The sequence below is a fragment of the Pisolithus orientalis genome (assembly GCF_024613125.1).
Source record: "Pisolithus orientalis strain OTSU chromosome Unknown F5J12scaffold_30, whole genome shotgun sequence".
Lineage (NCBI taxonomy): Eukaryota > Fungi > Basidiomycota > Agaricomycetes > Boletales > Pisolithaceae > Pisolithus > Pisolithus orientalis.
In genome coordinates this window covers 339,150-359,677 of record NW_026260811.1, presented here as the reverse complement: position 1 = coordinate 359,677, position 20,528 = coordinate 339,150, and the positions used below count along the sequence as shown (strand labels likewise).

Sequence of the window (20,528 nt, the reverse complement as noted above, 5' to 3'; positions counted from 1 at the left end):
CACTGCAATATTCTGGATCATTTGCAAAAAGCACCTTTGCAACAACAGCATGAATTTCTTTCTTCATTCGCCCATGGGGCTTTCTGAGGGAAGCAGAGCCTTCTTGCGCACTTCGCTGCTTAGCACTGCTGAATAGGATGGCATGATCAGCAGGATGTTGCAAGAGCCAGCTCAGGAGTGTGCTAGTGAGGTGGGGATATTGTTCCCAGAAAATGGTTTCCCTCAATTCCTGTGGAGGACCTCCCAGGGTAGTTGTCATTTGCTTGCGAGAGCCAGTAGCCTGGGACTTGGATCCCCTGGTCTTTGGCTTCCCTCTCTGGGATGTAGAGATTGTATTTTGGGGCAGGGATATAACTTGAGAAGGGAAAGGAGGATTAGAACCTGCGTTTCTGGCTGGAATCTGAGGGGGAGTCGATGCCATCATAGTCGTCTGTCTCACTTGCAGGCATGCAGAGTGTCTTGTGCATGGACGATGGGGAGGCATTTTCAAGCGGAGCTTGAATTAAACCACATGCACTGGACCCGCTTGCCATGCTCACACTGATTCCTGGGCCAAATTTGTTTGACTCAGATTTATTTTGAATGCCACTATTGTATGTTGTGAGTGGATGTAAAAATTTCCGCATGACCCAACAGATTAATAGACAAACATCATCACGAAGAAGAGACCAGAACGCTGAACCAATGTTGTATCGATGCAGGGTAACAATACCAGAAACCATGATGGGGCTAACCGCACTAGGTTACATGTCACAGTATGACCAGAGGCAGCAGGCAAACCCCCGAGTTCTAGTGTTTTCATTCTCTCGATGCCATAAGCAGAAGCAGTGCAAGCTAAGTTACCGGGAGTCCCTCTAAATGGGGCATGAACCACACCAGGAAACTAAATGAAAAATGAACTGTGTGTGTGGAATGGCCCTTGTGGTTCATCTCCAAACAAGGTTCAGAAATGACTGCCTTCCTTGATTTATGGCCAACAATTATGTAATTGGAGCATAGGATTGCAGAGTCACTGGCTGGAAGTCACAAATGGTACACGTCACCTAGACACCTCTACTTTTGTACAAATGTTATAGCACACACAAATCTTTGCAAAATTGTTAGTCTCTTTGTGAAGTTGTCCCAATTTATTATCACAAGAAATTCACCAGCCAGATTTTTGATATCTTGAAAAATGACAGAGTTATAAAATCTGGTACATACGAAAATGGCGCTATGGCGTGGGAATAGTCTAATAAGGAAGGAGACCCCTCTATATTACCATTTATGGATTAATGCCCCTCCACGATGTTTGCAACCTTATCAGTTACATGTCAGTGTGACTTGTATTTCCTTGAGCTGAATGCTTGCACTTGAAATTGAGCATCTCGTGCACCCAGCCCAGCCCCATAAGCTTCCATCCACTGCTTCATCCTGTGTTCCCATTTGCAAATTGTGTGAATGCCCACTGATGCCAGAGCTAATGGCATATTTTCCTGGAGCGAGATGAATTTTTAATCACAGTGTGCACACAGATACTGCTCTGTGGCCCCCCAGAAATATTCAATAAAATTCAGCTCACAGTGAAACTTCAGAAGGAAGATACACAGGTGGCCAGATGACTCAATAACTTCTTGGATAAGTGACTGCTGTGCCTGGAAGTCTGGTTGACTGTCAAGCATTTGTTTCACACAACAATGGTCTGATGTGCAACTGTCTTTGCACCACCCACAGAGACCATCTTGCCACAAACCTCATTTGATAAGGACATGCTTCATCCCCTTTGGCATGTCTGGGAATTCAGGATGATCTTGTGGAAAAACCATCTGTTGTGTGACCTTTGCTCCATTGCACATGAACCAGCCATCCCACATGCATGCTTGTTTACCACCTGGATTCATGTTCATATGTGATGTGAGGAGTGCATCCTTGGCATAAGCAGCATGCCCTTGTGAATTGTCAACCATAAGAAGTATTTGATATCCAGCACCATGGGCACATTCAAATGCAGGGATGATCTTTTCTTTCAGCTTTTGATACCAGAATAAGCAGAATCTCTTTAATTGAATGATAAGGAACATAGTACCTGTTTAACAAAGAGCTCTCCTGTCCAGTATCCCTCATAATTCATCCCATATTCTAATGTGTGACTCCTGTCTGACAACCATCCAACTGTGGAACAAATGACATCACTCTGGTGCAAGCCATGCCCCACACCCTTCTTCCACAGTGGCTGTTCTCCATCCAGGATCCAACCTTTTCCTGTGTTGTCATTTGCTTGTACCATCATCTCATCATGTGCACAAAGCACAAGTTGCCTCTCAACATAATTATGAGGTGTTTTTAGCAGTTCTTGCTCAGTGCTCCTGACAACATATTCCACTAGCTGTTTCCTATGCTTAGCCATCTCTGGAAGAAATCAGTTTTGGTGGTCTGAGACAACATCCAGGCACTCATGGCCATCATAATATAGTGATTTTTTGTACTTCTGGAATTGGAATCCCTCTTGACTCAGCAGATGGCATGCAGTTCCCAAGGAAATTCCTTTACTTGGCTTCAGTTGAATGCAAGGGAATAGTTCAATCTCCATGTATTCCCTGAGACCTTGAGGCATCTCAACATCAGTGATGTGCTTGAGATAATGCTCTGCAGCAGCAGGGACCATTTTTTCCTTGCTGAAGGCAACAAGTTTTTCATGATCCACAGCCCACTTGTTTGAGTGTAGGAATGACTGTAATTCATCTCATATTGCAGGATTGTCATAAAGTGAAAATGATTTTGGGTGGCACCCTCAAAATGAAACAGGCAGCTCATGCCCATCAACCCATTTCTTCACCCAACAGTGCACCATATGCCCTCCCCACCGCTCAGAAAAACCCTGCCTTTTCAGCAGCACATTCAGAAGCCTCAGTATGATTTTTCTGATTTTGGACTACCATCCATAGGCAGCTTTGGATGGCTTGTGCATGGTAGGCTTGCAATCCATGGTGTCCTGCATTGAAGACATTCTTTTTTGAATGAATGAGCTTCTCAATCTACAAGTTGTCACCATAACATAGGGATCAGCTGTGATTATGTTGTTATGTGTCATTCAGGATTGGCTACAATTGTATTGTCATGCATGACAGCAGAATTGGCTACAATTATATTTTTAGGTGTTACATGGAGAGGCTTTAAATAGAATATCATCATGTCATAGGAAAATATATAGCATAGCCCAGACTAGATCTGCATTGTGTACATAGGGCAGCCCAACATGACAACACAGTATGTCCAGGCATACAGTGGCACACAGCAGCCACTCCTGGAACATGGTGGAAACATGATATGCCATTGCACCAAATGCCAGGTGGATTACTGGAGTGGTGAGTACCAGTGGCAAGGACCATCTGAGCATGACTAAGGCAAAAGTGGCATTTTCTTGCATCTGACAGTGTGGTAAGTGGTAAGCCAGTGAAGATGCAAAAGCATATGGCCACATACACTAGTATGTGTCAGCATAGTTTTGCATATAGAGACAGGGTGGGGTAGTGAGGAGAGTGCAAGATTCATTGCCAGCAGAACTCACCAGCATGACACAGCAGTAGCAAGCAGGGAGCAGTAATCACTAGTGCAGAGCAGAAGCTGGCAGGATTGTGCAGCATAGATGGGAATGGGGTGGCAGCATGGATATGAGGTACTGGCAGGGGTCAATGGCATTGGGCAGCATATGTGGGAATGGGGTAGCAGTATGGATATCAGGTACTGGCAGGGGGTGGAAGTTGACAGCATCAAGCAGCATAGACAGCAATGAGCAGCAGCATAGTTGGGAATGGGCTGGCAGCATGGATGTGAGGTGCCAGCAGGGGTGGGTGTCAATGGCATCAGGCAGCATAGAGGGGAATGAGTGGTGGTGTCACACACCAAAGGTGTTGTGGACATGGTTACAGCTGACTCTGCCTAACTTGTCAACAAGTTGTGTGCAATGCCCATGCCATGCAGATGAAGACTAAAGTCTCATGTGTAGAAAGACTGCTGGATGTTAACAGTCATCCTTCACACAAGAACAAGTCATCAGTGCTAAAGAGAAAAGAGGAAGTGAGTTAAGCACACATTAAAGGTTTTTAGCACCCATGTATGGCATTCTGGTTTTTGTCATATCTCCACCATTTCCAAAGATATTGACTCTGTTCTCACACTTGCTTAAAGTGCTCAGCCACATGGTTCTGCCTTCCAAATTTGGAGAGGATCCTCACACCCTGCATGTTTCTACAGCATTCCATCCATCAGATGCTCATTTTGCTAAGTCCATCAATTATGGCTGCCTCTTCATTGATCATCTTGCTTGTCTCATTTTCCAGAGACAGTGGCTATGTATATCTGCCAGGCATTCCCACCAGCTTCCATCCTGAAGCCCCCTGGTTCATCCCATCATTGTCAGCCCCATCTCATCCCATGCAGCTTGGTCAGCATGTTCTCCTTGTCAGTATGACTTCCAGAAGGATGTTCTTTGGTTGCCTCAGGTCTGTCACTCAGTTAGAAAGGTCTTATGTGGTCATTTTGATCTCCCCTCTTGATGAAGCATATGGATCATTCCTCCCTGCTCCCTGCACCATCTTTATTCCAATCTTGTCCATCATTCTTCCCACATTGTGACAGCTGCAGCATAGTCTACTGTTCTCCAGCCTCCCTGATTGCATTCATGGCAAGTATGATGTGCATCTTGCCTTCTTACTGCAAGGTCCAGCAGAAGATGTCCCCCCTTCTCCTCCTCCTCTGTCAGAGCCCCATTCATGAAGCTTTTGTTAACTTTGCTGAGAGGATGAAAGGGTGGGAGACACAATCACTTATGCTCCCATTGCCCCACAGACCCCCAATGCCCTAGCCCCTTTGACACCTGACTCATGCCCTTCAATTCTGGAATTAATACTTCCCTATCTGGAAACACTGTCCATCTGTCATGCCATCTTTGGATCTAGAGATGTCTCCACCAAGATCTGACTTGCATTGCCACCCCCTAATGTGATATCAGTGTGCTTACTCAGTTTCTGACTCCATTTGACTCATTCTGTGATATTTTGACTGTCCTTGACTCATCTATTGCCAATACTTACCAATCTTCTTTGCTTGCTTATTTTTCATTTTTTGCTTACTCATCATGATTACTCAGTCCTTACTCATTACTTACCAAGTGTTTGTGCCTTGTTTGTCACAAGCTGTGCTCCCCCCACAGTATATAAACCCCCATGTACTTAGCTACACCTCCAGTGAACCAGAAGCCATTCACTCAGCAGTCAGTTCAGCTCAACTCAGCACAACTCATTGTTGACAGTTGAGGCTCATTCAGAAGAGTCTATCTGTCTTCATTCATATCATTGGTAGTTGAGGCTCTACAAAGGGGTCTATCTACCTCCATCATTATCTGAAGCTTCATCCACACTTAGTCAGTAAGTCTGCTTAGTCATCCATCCACTCCTGCATAACTTGTCATCAACTTGTGCCAGGAGCATATTCTATTGAAGTCCATTACTCCCAAGTACTTTTGGCTGAACACCTTCACTCTGTTCAGCATCCCCTTCTCAATCAGCATTCATTCATCTTCTCCTGCATAACTCATTGTTGACTTGCACTAGGAGCACCTGCCATCAAAATTTCCCCCACTTTAGGTTTCTCTGCCCTCCAGGTTCCACAGAGGTAAACTACCACTTGCTCATATTTGTCTTTGGTGTTGGTTTTGGTTGGTTTTCACCACCTTTCCACACTTTGACTCACAGCAGCATACATGGGAATGGTAGTGGCAGGGGTCAGGTGTCACCAGCATTGAGTGGCATAGACAGGAATGGGCAACATCAAGTGCTATTCACTGGCAGCATCAGCATTAAGCAGCATAGGCCATGATTGCACAGCCATAACCTGGGTCAGAGGGTTAAACCCTTGCAATTGTGCAGGACATATGTGGCAAGTATCATGCATGAGTTGAGGGTGCTGCCAGTGTGCACTAGCTTAGCTGTACCAGTGGATTTATATATCACAAGGCCAGTCACCTGGCCAGACTCAAATGGGATGGCACACACCAGAGAGACCATATCTGCACCATGTAAAGCAAAAGTGGGTGGGGATGATGATTCTCAGGAATAGCAACAATGAAACAGTAATAGTACATTCTATGGACATGTTAATCTACATCCATCCAATTAGCAGCATCCTCATCATTGGCATCATCTCCACCAGCATGGTCAGCAACTGCCCCCAAAGAGACATAGATAGGGGGCCAGGCTTCTCCTACATCAGGGGTGGATGAGTATGCAAAATGGTGGGGGGGGGGGTGGCAGGAATGTAGAAGGGGCTACAAGCATATCACCTGGGAGGTTCTGGAGGATGCTGGTATCAATCACAACCTCCTGGACCATCATAGTGGGTGCAAGGTCAAGTATCCTTGCACCATCAGTGGGAATGACTGCTTGATGACATGTAATTGCAAAGCTGATGGGGGAGGGGTGGGAGGGTCCAGGTGCATCAGGTGAGGAGTGTGGCAATGGGTACAGGCACTGGTGTAAGGCCTTGACAAGATTGCAAAGCATCTGCAACTCAGTCTGGGTATCTGCAAGGGCCCACTGGGTATTGGCAAGCTTGTGGCAGGTATCCAGGAGATCTTGTGCCATCTCCATATGCTGCTGCTGCAATGCTGTGATCTCCTCTTCCATATGCTCCATGGGGGTGGCATTGGGGGTCACTGGGTGGGATGGGGTAGTGAGATGGCTTTGGGATGTTGCTGCCCCCCAGGATCCCAGGCTTGATGTCTGCTGACCTGACTGCTGCCAGGATGGAGTGATGATGACCACTCCATCAAAAACTATGTTAGGCTCAAATAAGAATAGTGGTGTAGGAATAGGTAATAGAAGATACCTAGAAATAGTAATTATCAGTAAATGGGCAAGTATAGTGCTTGACCCAAAAGGGAGGTTCTCTCTGGAGAAAGAAGTGTAGTAAAAATGTAAGAATGTGAACTGAAATGAATACTTAGCTCTGCCTGTCTAATACCTCTTGCCAGTCCTCCTGGCCCTTTGGGTACTCCCCAAAGTAATAATTCTAACTTCAAAAACTTGCCAAAATGTGAGACAAAATCACCCTACTACTGAGGGCCTGTGACATGGATTGGTTTTTTTGGTAAACTGAACTTGCGTGAACACAGCACATGTGCTTAGTCAGCAACACAGCTGCTCACCACTAAGTCCAGTGGTATAAACACAAAAACAAAAGCAACAAATGAAATACAAGTCCCCAAACCCCTATCTTCTTCTGACCAAGACAACTTCTCCTAGGGAGCTTGAACCTGCTCCCTACAGTGGAATGAAAGAAATGGAGGACTTACTTTGCCTGTGGGAGCTTGGAGAAGCTGAGGTGGTTGTCTTGCCAGTGGCAGGTGTCATACTCCTAGTGGCCACCCACTGCTTCTGGGTCTGCCACACAGGAGTGGTGGGTTCCAAGGATATTGTGGCTGATGGCCCTGGTGAAGGGCTTTGAGGATGGCATCAGCTGGGGGGACAGGTGGCTGCAACAGTTTGGGGACAGTCCACTGCTGCATCAGGCACCTCAGTTACAGCACAACTGCAGGGTTGCCTTGACTGTGACTGTGCAGCCTTCACTCCAGCAAAGATACTGCACCTGTACTTCTGGCAGCTACACTGCCAGCATGCAGAACCTGGCTTGACCATGCATGGCAGATTGTTCTCCATGCACCTATCACATTGGTCTTCTTTGGAAACAGGCATATAGCCAGTGGCAGGGGTTGCAAGAGCTGCAACCAAGTGGCTGTGACCAGCAGATGCTCCAGCAGTTACTGTCAAAACATTGGCATCACTTGCTGCCACTGACCTTGTATGCTTCTGTGGCCTTTGACTTCTGGGCTGAGTGCCAGTAGGAGCAGTGTGACTGGTTGATTGGCCACAGGGTTCTTCCAAAGTGTCAGTGGTGGCAGCAGCATTGTCACTTATCTGAAGTGGGTCTAATGGAACTGTGTGCCCTTTACCCTTATCAATGGGCCTTCCAATCTGGTACCATGGATGGTCCACAACATTGGCATCCATTGCATCTCTGATCTTGTCAAAGTTGAGCCACTCCTTCAATGCCATAAGCACCACCAGATCTCTCATAATCATTTTGGCAGTGATGATGTGGGTGGGGATGGTGAATTTTGAGGGCAGTTCCTCAACCAAAGGGTGCACATGGGTCTGGAATGTTATAAATATCAGAGGATAAATAGATCAGCATGCCACAAACCAATTGTTCCCAAATGACATGCATAGCTCTTTTCCAGTATTGCTTGTTCCTGTGGTCATGGAGCATCAAAAGCTCCACCAGGACTATGTCTGCAGCATTAGTGACTATTTCATGTGGGAGAGTGACAGAGGGAGTGGTGGTGGCAGTTTGGGATGCTTCAGTGTGTTGGGACATTTTTGTGGAAGTGGGGTACTGGTGTGAGAGCAGTGCAGTCAAGTGATAGTTGACAATTGCATCAGCAGTGCAGCTGCATTTTATATTTTCATGAACCATTGTGCTGGCATCAACACTGGCCAGTAGACAAACAAGCCCAAATAGTCAAATCTGACATTTTGACACAATTGAACAATATTTCAATCAACTTATCAACATTCTACAGATTGCTGAATATCATGGAGCAAAAGTCAGTAAGGTGGAGGCCAGGCAGTCTGGACACTCAATGTAAGTAGTTGTTATAACATACAACTGTCAATAACCTTCACCAGTCATCTCCCTGCATAATAAACCTCAGGTATTGCCAGGTGCCAACAATACAGATATGGTTGTAGATGAACCAGAATTTCTACCATTCAGAGCAGCTGCAAATGCTGCAGCTTGGGGCCATCAGCTGGGATTGCCATCGTCCTCCATGCTGCTGAATGCCAGCCCTTCCTGTCCATTGCTCAGTATGCTTGCACCATCTTGGGACTCCCCACTACTTTCACTGGAGGTGCAGCCATCTGCTGCTGATCAACAATGGGAGGCATGGCAAGCAAGTCATTCCATGCCATCCTTGGCTGCCATTGCACCTAGCTGGGATTCACCAACATCTTCCCTGGCAGTCTCACCCCCACCTAGATCATTGCTGGCATCTGCACAAATTCCACAAACTGTGCCATCTCCCCCAGATCATGCATATATGGATGAGTGGTTAGATGGTGTGGCAGCCTCCAAGCCACAGCCCATCCTGGCTACATCATAGCAACCATCTCCATGGCCTATGGCCACCGATGCCACTGCTGGCAAGTGCCATGTCATCTCTTGTTGCTGCCAGTATTAAGTGTATTAGCTTGCTTTTCAGTGTTGCAATGTTTCACCAGTGACTTGGGTATACAAGGAATTCATGATGAAGGGCCAATTACAACATGTAAGTTGTTTTATGATATCCCTTGCATATATATCAATCATCTGGCAGTGGAAAAAGCACAGTGGCTTGCAGTTCTTCTCACAGGACTGGCTGATGAGCACCTGCCCTGTCTTAACACCACCACCAATGGGCCAATCATTGTGGCCTACAACCACTACAGCAATATATTGGTGGAATCAAGCATCTGGTTTCACCTGTTGCTTGCAAGGAGAGCACAGCTGGCAAGGACTCAGCAATATATACAAGATTTAATGACCAGCAATTGGGATGGTGAGGATGAATTGGAACTGGATGAGGATTTATTGTAATTGTAGCTATTGGTTGTCAAAATGTAGTATCACATTCCATGGCCATGTAAAATACAAATGTTAACATTGCCTATGTTTCTTGGAGGGACTGGGAGTAGGAACATCATCATTGGGCCACTTTGGTGCCTTCCATACCCATTTTGATTGCCACATACCCCTCACATTGTCTATGCCAGTCCAGTGCATGGGTACTAGGATTGAGAGATAAATTGAATCAACAATTCAGCAACTGTGGCACAAGTACTGACTCATCGATGGAGTGGGCAACTTGTGCTTTGAATCTTCCTGTTTATGGCCTCTCTTGATAGTTGTTGGCACTGCCAAAGGATCTGCCAGGTGGAGAGAATCAGGCAAATCAATGTGGTGGCCTTCTGGCATAGGTTGCACAGGGCTTGTATTGCCACCCACAACCTGCCACCAGGCATTTTGTGGTTCCTTGCCAATGGCTGAAACATGTCAGCCATTAATGTTAACAATATTTGGCTGTTGTGATCCCACTGGCTTACCAATTGGCTGGCAGGTGTCACCCTCAGCCACTTGGCATCTGGAAATCCACTGCTGGGAATCCAGCAATGGTACTGCCTCTGTGGCATCTTCATCCACCATGCTTGGGCCTGTAGCATCATTTCTATTTGACAGCAATGTTGGTGGTATTTGACAGAGATTGGATTCATTGTCAGAATCAGACCCTACAACTTTGTCCCCCATTAGATAATATTGCCACACATTTAAGTTCCAGATGCATTCCTTCATACCTGTTTGCCATCACTGCTTCCTCCTACCCTGCATCATTCTATCCATTGTCCTTTTGCCTGTCAAGTGGTCTGGGTTCCCATCCAAATCCTGCTTGCACCTATCCTTGCTCCACTGCTGTCAGCCTCTGCTACCAGCATTTGGAGGGACCCTCCAGCATCTCTCCACTTCTTGAAGCTGAATATATTATTGGGATGCCACTCTTTTCACTCTTGCCACCATTCCAAGATTGCTGTCAACTCATCCTGGGTAAGTCAACTCAGCTCTTTCAAGGGAACCTCAGGTGGCAGAAACTGTGGTGCAATATAAAGTGCAGTGTTGGTCATTATTGTGCTTCATGGAACAGTCACCTGTGAATTCCTGCAGGCCTTCCCTGTAACACATGTCAATGAACAGTATTTCTCCTATTGTTATACATATGATAGTGAAATGTCACAAATGTCTGCATGATATCCTTCAACTTTGGTGCCCACATGTCCAATATGTTCAGGTTGTATGGTGTGCTGTTTTCACTGACCAGCAGGATGGTTTTAGGTTTCCCATTGCTCTTTCTCTGCCTTGACCATGGAGCAGCATCTTTGTCTGGCAACTCAGCATCAGTCCCACCATTCCCAAATGCCATTCATGCATACTTTACCAATATATCCTGGCACTTGTCCAACTCCTCAAATAATTTGCCATTACCCAATTCATCATTGAAATCATGTCTGGATGAGTCAGTCAAAATCTGGTGGTACTCATCTGCACAAAGAACAAGTTCCTCACACTCCAACTATCACCTCTCCATCAGCATCTTCCCATGCCACCATCACTACCACCCTGACACCACACTGCTTCCACATTTCCTTAGCAAATTCCTTGGCATATTTATGGCCTTTCTTCTCTGTGGTTCTGTTTCTTGTGAGTGATGGGCAGCATTGCCAAATGGTATGTACTCTGACTGAACATCCTGAGGTGGCTGCTGCACATTCCATTCTTTGGCCAATGCCTTGGCCTCCTGTATCTCCTTGGCAGTAAGGGACCTCATGACAGTGTCAACAGCCTTCTGATAAGACTTGATCATTTCTGTGGATCCCAGCTTGATCCTGGCTTCTTCCAACACTTTGTTGATTGATTTCTTTTGATGGTGCATGACCACCTTCCTCAGTGTCCAACTGCCACCATATTTGATCAGAGCCTGTTGACTATGGCTCCAGCTGTGGTTGTACAACCAAGTCTGAATTGCCTGGAAATGGTAAGGACATGCCAGGTAATCAATGGCAGGTGTGGCACACCTTCTTCTTCTGAACCCATTCATGTGTTTTCAGCATCACATTAGCATCAAGGTTCTTTATCTTGTTTCTGAGGGTTAACATGATGGAGTTCCTCTTGTTTCAGTCAGCATTTTTCCATGACTCTAGCTCAGCCTCAAGAATATCAATTTTGGCTGGCTGAAGACTGGTCCCCTTTTGTGGCAGGGAGGGTTTGGTGTTGTTGGAGAATGAGTCACTTTCATAGTCACTGGATGGCATTGAGGATGGAGGTGCTTGTGTGCAGATTTTTGGGGGACAGCTAGTACAATGTCTCTTGAGGAGAATAGACTTCTCCAGCATTCTCCCATGTCAATGAAGGTTACATTTTGGTGTCTAGTCCATTCTTGCATGCCAGTTGATTGGACAGTTTCCCAAGATGGCTAAGGTTGTTAGTCAATCATGAGATTTCCATCCCTGAGCCATGTGCAAAGGCAGTGCCTCTCAGACTTCATGGATCTGAGATCTTTGGTAATTGGGCAATGTGCATTGAGATGCTGTGGATGGTATAGGCACTATGGGCATGATGTAGGACAAGGCTTTTTGCAAGTGCTCATTCATTTCATTGATCTCTAGGCAATGTGCAGGTGCTAGCACTGAAATCATGTGCCAGATCCTAAGATAGCATTACCATAGTTGGTGGTCAGACCTTGCTAGCATGTGTTGGCTGCATGTATTTGTTGTGATCAAAACCCTTCTGCATTGCAACATTCATCATGGGGAAGTCAAAGTTTGCACCAGCAGGACATGCGACAAGAGTGACCAAGGTGACCTGGAAAAGAGTGAAAACCACCTGAGGATATAGGGATAAGATGATAAAAGTAGCACCCAGAAAGCAGGTGCCAGGCCATGCAACTCAGCCTCCTGTACAGCCTGGCTCTGTTATCCTGGATCACCTGGACTGCCTGTTGGATGATGTGGGTGACCAACTACCTTCCAATAATGATGTATTGCCTGCAACACCTTATAAACCTTGGAAAAGTCAGGTGTGTGGAATGCTGCATTGCCCAACAAACCTGCAATGACAGTGGCACACAATTGTAGAATAGTTATCTGCAGCAGTGGTTGCCACACCAACAGCATTATCTAGCCATCCTGTTGGACATGGAGGCCCCACCTGAGCCAAGGGATTGTGTCCTGTGTGGAGTGGATGGAATTTTCTGGTGCACTGAGTGTGCCCATTGGCTGGTCTTCTGGCTGGGCAGAACACAAGCACTGGCCATTCCACAGGGTGGAACAATGGAATGGAACATTCTTTGAGGAATCATCCCTGCAGCTGGTAAGCAGCTGAATCATGATGGTTGTTCCTGTATTTACCATTCAGGCCAGTTTTGTTAGATTTGGCAAGTCGCACGTAGCCTGTTCCGAACGCATCCACTCTGGGTGGTGAGAACTGGTTTCTGCTTTAGACCCTTTTCTTACTCAACACTGTTACTGAACATGCAAACTAACTCTCCGCTGTGAGTCAAAGTGTGGTTCAGTGGTGAAAACCAACCAAAACCAACACAAAAGACAACAAAAGCGAGTGGTGGTGTGCCTATGCAGTACCTAGATGGTAGAACCTGTTCTTTGGGAGGTTTTTTTGCGAGCTACAACACTTGAAGATGAGTGCTGAGGGTTGGGGGTGCTCCTGATGAAGAGGGAGCAAGAATGTGATAGAAAGCGATAGGGTAGGCTGCTGTCAGCCTACAGAAGGATGGATGGTGACTTAATTCAATGTCCTAAGCTGTACTGAGCTCAGGGAGGGCTTGGAGAAAAGTATATGGATGATAGATGATGATAAGCGAAGTAGACAATAGCTAGACCCTTAATAAAGTCTCAACTATCGAAGCTGATGAATGATTTACTGAGAGATGATAAATTGCGAGCAAGAGGGGCTCTCTGATGTCTTCTTTTTTGCTACCTAAGTACAGTGACTTATATACAGTACAGGGGCGTTGCCTATGGAAAACAAGGTGCAAATACCTGGTAAGCAATTGGTAACTGATGAGTAAGGAATGTAAGCGATGGGTAATCATCTTGGAAAGCATTGGTAAGCATTGGTAAGGATAAGTAAGCCAAAAGGCAAAGAATCAGTAAGCAAAGTCAAAAGATTGGTAAGTATTGGCAATAGGTGAGTCAAAGACAGTCAGAATGTCACAGTATGAGTCAAGCAATGTCAGGAACTGGGAAAGTGCACTGGAATCGCATTAGGGGGAGGCTGTGCATGTCACATCTTGAAGAGATCGCTTCTAGGCCAAGGTGGGATGACAGAGAGGCAGTGCTGATCTGATGCCGATATAGTACATCCAAAAGCGGACAGGGTGAGTCAGATGTCAACAGGGGTCAAGCTTTGGGGGTCTGTGGGGTGACAGGAGCATAGGGGATCACAACTTTCCCCCCCAAACCATCCTCTCAGTGAAGTAAATAAAAACTTCATGAATGAGGCTCTGTTGGAAGAGAGGATGAAGGGGGAGTGTCTTCTGCTGTATCTTGCAACAAGGAGGCAAGATGTGCATCATACTCATCATGGATGTGATCAGGGAGAGTGGAGAACAGTAGATTATACTGTAGCTGTCGCAATTTTGGAAGAATGATGGACGAGACTGGTATGAAGACGTTGCAGGGAGCAGGGAGGAAGGATCCATATGCTTCTTGGACTGGAGAGACTGAAATGACCACATAAGACCTTTCCAAGCAAATGACAGACCTGAGGCGACCAAAGAATGTCCTCCTGGAGGTCATACTGACAAAAAGAACATGCTGTCCAAGCTGGATGGGCTGAGAGGGGGCAGATGAGGGTGGGATGTACCAGGATGCTTCAGGACAGAAGCTGGTAGGAACTCCTGGTAGATATATGTAGCCATTGTCCCTAGCAAAGGGGACAAGCGAAATGACTGATGTGGAGGCAGCCATATCAGAAGAATTAGCGAAATGAGCGTCTTTTGGAGGGAGTGCTGTAGAAACGTGTGGAGTGTGCAAATCCTTTCCAATCTTGGAAGGTAGGATCACGTGGCTGAGCACTACAAGTGAGTGTGGGAATGGTTTCGGTGTCTGCAGAACTGGTGGAGATACATCGAAAACCGGAATGCCATACATGGGCACTTAAGAATTTTATTGGCGCTTAACCCGCCTCCTCCTTTTTCTTTGGCACTGACAACCTGTTCTTGTGCGAGGGATGACTGCCGACATTGCTGGCTGTCCTTCTTCACATGAGGGCTATGGTCTTCACCTCCATTCATCAGCTACATCCATGTCCACCTCACCAAACACCTTTGGTGTGTGACACCGTGTCCTTATGTTTATTGTATTTACAGTGTCTCACACTTATGTGTGAGTCCTCTTGTTATCCATGAAGACCATAGCACATCTCACAACAAGACAATACTTATTGTAAACAGGTTCAACACCCAGTGTTTCACTTCTATTGTTACATTACAGTATTTAGCTCTGCACTGTAGACCCCATCACCTCAGATGTTGTCGCTGTCTGCGTGTGACTGAGGTGAGTATGATATCCTTCTGCTTACTTTACTATGCTTATGGCGCACCTAGTTACTTGTATAGGTAAATATATATAGATGTTGTCACTGTCTGCGTGTGACTGAGTTACTTGTATAGATACTTATACTTCTGTGAGGTTATGAGCCCCGAGCTCTAATAGCCTATGAACGTCTCACCATCGTTTCGATATTCTTGCTGTTAAATTGACCCTCATCTCCCCGCAATGACCACTGCTATCCCTGTCACCACTGATACACTCCTGGGCAATGTTCCGAAGCTCAATATCAAAGGCGCAAACTGGGCAATCTTCTCCCTTCGCTTCCAGACCGCTGTCGAAGCTAAGGAGCTATGGTCCCACTTCAATGGAACCTCTCTTTGCCCTGCCGGTATAACCTCCACTGATCAGGATGGATTCATGACAGTAGTCCCTCCCAATGCTGACGAACTCGCCAAGTGGCAGAAAAGCAAAAATATGGCAAAACATTTACTTACTCAACGGATCCCCAATTCCACTGCCCTTCGGGTGCATAGCCTTAGCAGCATCGCTGCCATGTGGAATGAGATCATTTGCGAGTACACCGAGAAGGGAGCTTACACTCAGATGGATCTGTGAACAAAGTTATTAGGCATGCAATGCCCTGCCAATGGCAACGTCCACCAATTCCTGGACAATCTGCGTACGAAGAGAGACAAGTTGGCAGCCATCAGCGTACAGATCGAAGAAAAGGACTATCGATCGACCATCATCCAATCCTTACCCAAATACCTCACCAGCTTCGCATCTGGTCAGCTCACAACCGCTCGTTTGTACAGCCCAACGCAAACTGTCGACCCTGATATTCTCATCTCCCTTATTATTGAAGAATCAGAAAGACGAAGCTGCAAGGAGACATGACACTCACGTCCTAAGCAAAGAACCTGTGAAGGCGACATAGCCTTGGCCATGACCCCTGGAAACTCCTCTAATCAAGGACGAGGGAGTTGGAGAGGTCGAGGAGGAAGCTCCAGAGGGCACGCTCGCCAGCATGGACCCTGCTGGAACTGCAGGTCAAGGGAGCACTACAAGTCTCAATGTCCTGATCCTGATAAAAAGAAAGAAGCTACATCCACTGCTACAAATGGATCCGCTCATGCTGTGACACTTGACTCTGATGAAGAGGGCGCCTTCTCGGCCCACACCTTGGACAAGCTGGATGATGAGGTGATGCTCCCTGATCTATTGAGCATATCCTCGGACGACGATGACAAATATCAGCAACACTTCACCACCTGCAACAAGGACTGGTTCAGTGAGGTAGAGGAAGTGGATGGCGAGGCACTGAAACCTCCCCAGAGTTCACAAACCTTGTAAATGACAGCCCTATTAATGCACGTGTCGTCAAACTCTACGATTCCGGATCCACTCATCACATCTCCCCCTACAAGGAGAGATTTGAGGCCCTAACAAGCATACTGCCTAGGTCGTTCTCAGCGGTGAACAAACAACTCTTTAACGCCACAGCTATGGGGGAGATGGTCATAGAAGTACCAAATGGGTATGATGTGACTAAATTGAGACTTACGGAGGTGCTATATTCGCCCGAGGTAGGATACACCCTCATATCCGTCAGCCGCCTTGATCAGCTAGGGTACTCCATCACCTTCGCTGAAGGCACCTGCATCATCAGGAACCCCACCGACGACATTGTTGGATGTGTCCCCAAGTCCAAAGCTGGTCTCTATTGCGTCATTCACAATGATGATCGTGACCAAGTGAACTCCATGACTGAAACAGTTACTGTCATGGAGCTTCACCGAAGGATGGGTCACATATCTCCAACCGCTGCCTGCTGCTTAGCTGAAAAGGGACTCATGTCAGGACTGAAATTCGACTTGTCAAAGGACGAACCAATGTTCTGCAAAGCTTATGTATATGCGAAGGCGACCAGAAAGCCTGTTGCAAAGGAACGTGTTGGAGACCAAGCTACTGAATTCGTGGAAGAAGTGCATACCGACCTCTGGGGACCTGCACCTGTTGAAACTCTCAGAGGACGGCATTACTACATCTCGTTCACCAATGACAAGACACAACTCACCTATATCCATCTCCTCCGTCAGAAAAGTGAAGCTTTCTTGGCCTATAAAGATTTCGAGGCCTGGTGTCGCACCCAACATAATGCCTGCGTGAAGACTCTTCATTCCGATTGAGGCAGTGAGTACCTAGGAAAAGAATTTGTGATGTACCTCAGGGCAGCTGGTACAAAGCAAAAACTCACTGTACACGATACCCCACAGCACAACGGCATCGCTGAGCGCCTTAACTGCACGTTGCTGGAGAAAGTACATGCCATGCTACATGAGAGTGGATTACCTTGCACCCTTTGGGGTGAGGCAGTATGTCACGCTGTCTGGTTGAAGAACAGAACCCCCACTAAAGCACTTGATGGAGGAACGCCTCTCGAAGCTGTGACTGGGAAGAAACCTGACCTTAGTCGAGCCCATGCATGGGGCTCAAACGTCTGGGTATGAATTGAGGGCAGAAGCAAGCTGGGAGGATGTGTCGCTGAAGGCCGATGGGTTGGAATAGACGATAACAGCCCCAACGGATGTTGCATATACTGGCCTGAAAAGAAGTCAGTCACTGTCGAAAGAAATGTGTACTGGGACCCCTCCTCGGCTGAGCCATTACCTCGTGAGGGGGAGGAAGAAGATGCGTACTTACCAAATGCGATGCTAACATCTACAGCGCCCGTCACAGAGATTGCTGCAGCTCCATCACCTCCACCAGTCGCTCCAGCTCAACTCATGCCTCCACCACTTCCAGCTGATCCACCTGTTGCGAAACAAATCTGAAAACCCAGCCAGCGGCTCGCAGAGATTCTCGCTGGAAAAGGTAGTACCAACCATCGCAGTACACCTGAAGTACCAAAAGGAGTTCAGTTACCTACCATTGTCGAGGAACATTCAAACCCTGTCAGGCTCGAGGGGGAGCAAGAGACTGCCACAGCCCTACTCGCATCTATCATTGAAGACTCGGACGATGACCTATGTCAGATTGACCTTGCTATGGCTATGGACGAGATTACTGCTGAAACAGAAGCTCTCGAGCCCAGCTCACTAGCTGAAGCTCGTCGCCATCCCAATTGGCCGCAATGGGAAAATGGAATAAGAGAGGAGTTAGCAACGTTACGGGATGCAGGAACTTGGGAACTTGTCAACTTACCCCCCGGTGCAAATGTCATAGGTTCAAAATGGGTGTTCCAGGCCAAGAAGGATGCCGCAGGAAACATTGTGCGGCACAAGGCCAGACATGTTGCCCAGGGGTACTCGCAGGTCGAAGGTGTCAATTACTTCGATATGTTCGCACCAGTAGCAATGCTTGTGTCCATCCATGTTGTACTCATGATGGCTGCTCACTCCAATCTACAACTCCATCAGATAGATATCAAAGGAGCGTACCTAAACGGCACACTCACCGACGATGAAGTCATTTACATGCGCCAGCCTCCTGGGTTTGAATCTGCCGATCACCCACACAAGGTCTGCCGCCTTCGCAAAACTTTGTACGGCCTAAAGCAAAGTGGTCGTCGCTGGTACCAGAGGCTAGTCGAGATATTAGTAGACAAGCTCGGGTTCACCCAGTGTTCTGTTGACCAAGCTGTGTACTTCCGATGTTGCAACACTGGCAAGCTCATAATCATCGTCATACACATCGACAACTGCACTATCGCCGCCACACTTTCAAGCGAGATTGATGAGTTCAAAAGGGACATCAGAAAGTACGTCGAGATAACTGACCTTGGCGAGCTCCATTGGTTGCTCGGGATAGAGGTCACCAGAAACTGAGATGAACGCACTATCTCACTGTGCCAGCATCCCTACATTGAATCGATCATCCAATGCTTCAGCTTTGATGAGTTAAAACCCATATCAAACCCCATGGAACCTAGCACAAAGCTGCACTCTGGTCAGTCACCCTCCACTGGTGCTGAATATGCTGCGATGAAACACATACTGTATTGCAAAGCCGTTGGCTTGCTGATGTATGCCTCCCTGGGTACCCATCCCAACATCTCATATGCCATGACCACCATCTCCCATTTCTCCGGAAATCCTGGGATTCCCCACTGGGAAGCAGTTAGAAGAATATATTGTTACCTTCTTGGAACCAAGAATTTGAAGTTGACGTATGGTGGGACACTGAACATGCTCGTAGGATATGCAGACACAGATGGAAGTATGGCGGAAGACTGCAGAGTGGTCTCAGGGTACGCTTTCTTGATAGACAGTGGCGCTGTGTCATGGTCCTCAAAACGACAGGAAATCATCTCGCTGTCGATGACTGAAAGTGAGTATGTGGCAGCCACCCATGTGGCCAAGGAAGCCTTATGGCTTCGGTCGCTCATCAGAGACTGTTTGGGCCACTTGCTGAACCAACCACGTTGTTCTCAGATAATCAATCAGCTATTGCGCTCACCAAAGATCATCAATATCACACACACACCAAACATATCGATATCTGTTTCCACTTCATCTGCTGGGTCATTGAAAACAGCAAGATCCGCTTAATCTACTGCCCCACCACCGATATGGTTGCCGACACCCTGACTAAAGCTTTACCATCGCCCAAGGTGAAGCACTTTGTCGTCAAACTTGGTCTACGTCCTACTTGAGGGGGAGTGTTAGATTTGGCAAGTCACATGTAGCCCATTCCGAATGCATCCGCTCTGGGTGGTGAGAACTGGTTTCCGCTTTAGACCCTTTTCTTACTCAACACTGTTACTGAATGCGCAAACTAACTCTCCGCATCCTTATGTTTATTGTATTTACAGTGTCTTGCACTTATGTGCGAGTCCTCTTGTTATCCACGAAGACCATAGCGCATCTCACAACAAGACAATACTTATTGTAAACGGGTTCAACACCCGGTGTTTCACTTCTATTGTTACATTACAGTATTTAGCTCTGCACTGTAGACCCCATCACCTCAGATGTTGTCGCTATCTGCGTGTGACTGAGGTGAGTACGATATCCTTCTGCTTACTTTACTATGCTTACAGCGCACCTAGTTACTTGTATAGGTAAATATATATAGATGTTGTCACTGTCTGCACATGACTGAGTTACTTGTATAGATACTTCTGTGAAGTTTGGTACTGCATGTTGGGCATGGTGGGCAACACTGCCCAGCTGGTGGTTGTTCAAACAATGAAGTCAAAACTGAGGAGGAAGATGATTGGGAGGATGTGGATCAGGATGGTTGTCCACCAAATCTGCAGGCCCTGAGGAACTGAAGCTGTCTAATTGTCATGCACACCAATGGAATACACTACTGCAATGTGCAGTATTGTAG

General features: G+C 46.8%; 2 protein-coding genes across 2 annotated transcripts; one reads left to right on the top strand and one right to left on the bottom strand.

Moving 5' to 3' along the window:
• Positions 1 to 8,776: 8,776 nt before the first annotated feature.
• On the top strand, positions 8,777 to 9,199 carry F5J12DRAFT_895487 (uncharacterized protein; the record flags this gene model as incomplete). The annotated part of the gene is made up of 1 exon (XM_051747836.1): positions 8,777 to 9,199. The coding sequence occupies one exon, from the start codon at positions 8,777 to 8,779 to the stop codon at positions 9,197 to 9,199; it is 423 nt and encodes a 140-aa protein (XP_051597347.1).
• Positions 9,200 to 10,955: 1,756 nt separating this feature from the next.
• F5J12DRAFT_895486 (uncharacterized protein) lies at positions 10,956 to 11,780 on the bottom strand (the record flags this gene model as incomplete). The annotated part of the gene is made up of 5 exons (XM_051747835.1): positions 10,956 to 11,007; positions 11,058 to 11,132; positions 11,191 to 11,316; positions 11,367 to 11,650; positions 11,700 to 11,780. 5 exons carry the CDS (start codon positions 11,778 to 11,780, stop codon positions 10,956 to 10,958), a joined length of 618 nt encoding a protein of 205 aa, XP_051597346.1.
• Positions 11,781 to 20,528: the final 8,748 nt, after the last annotated feature.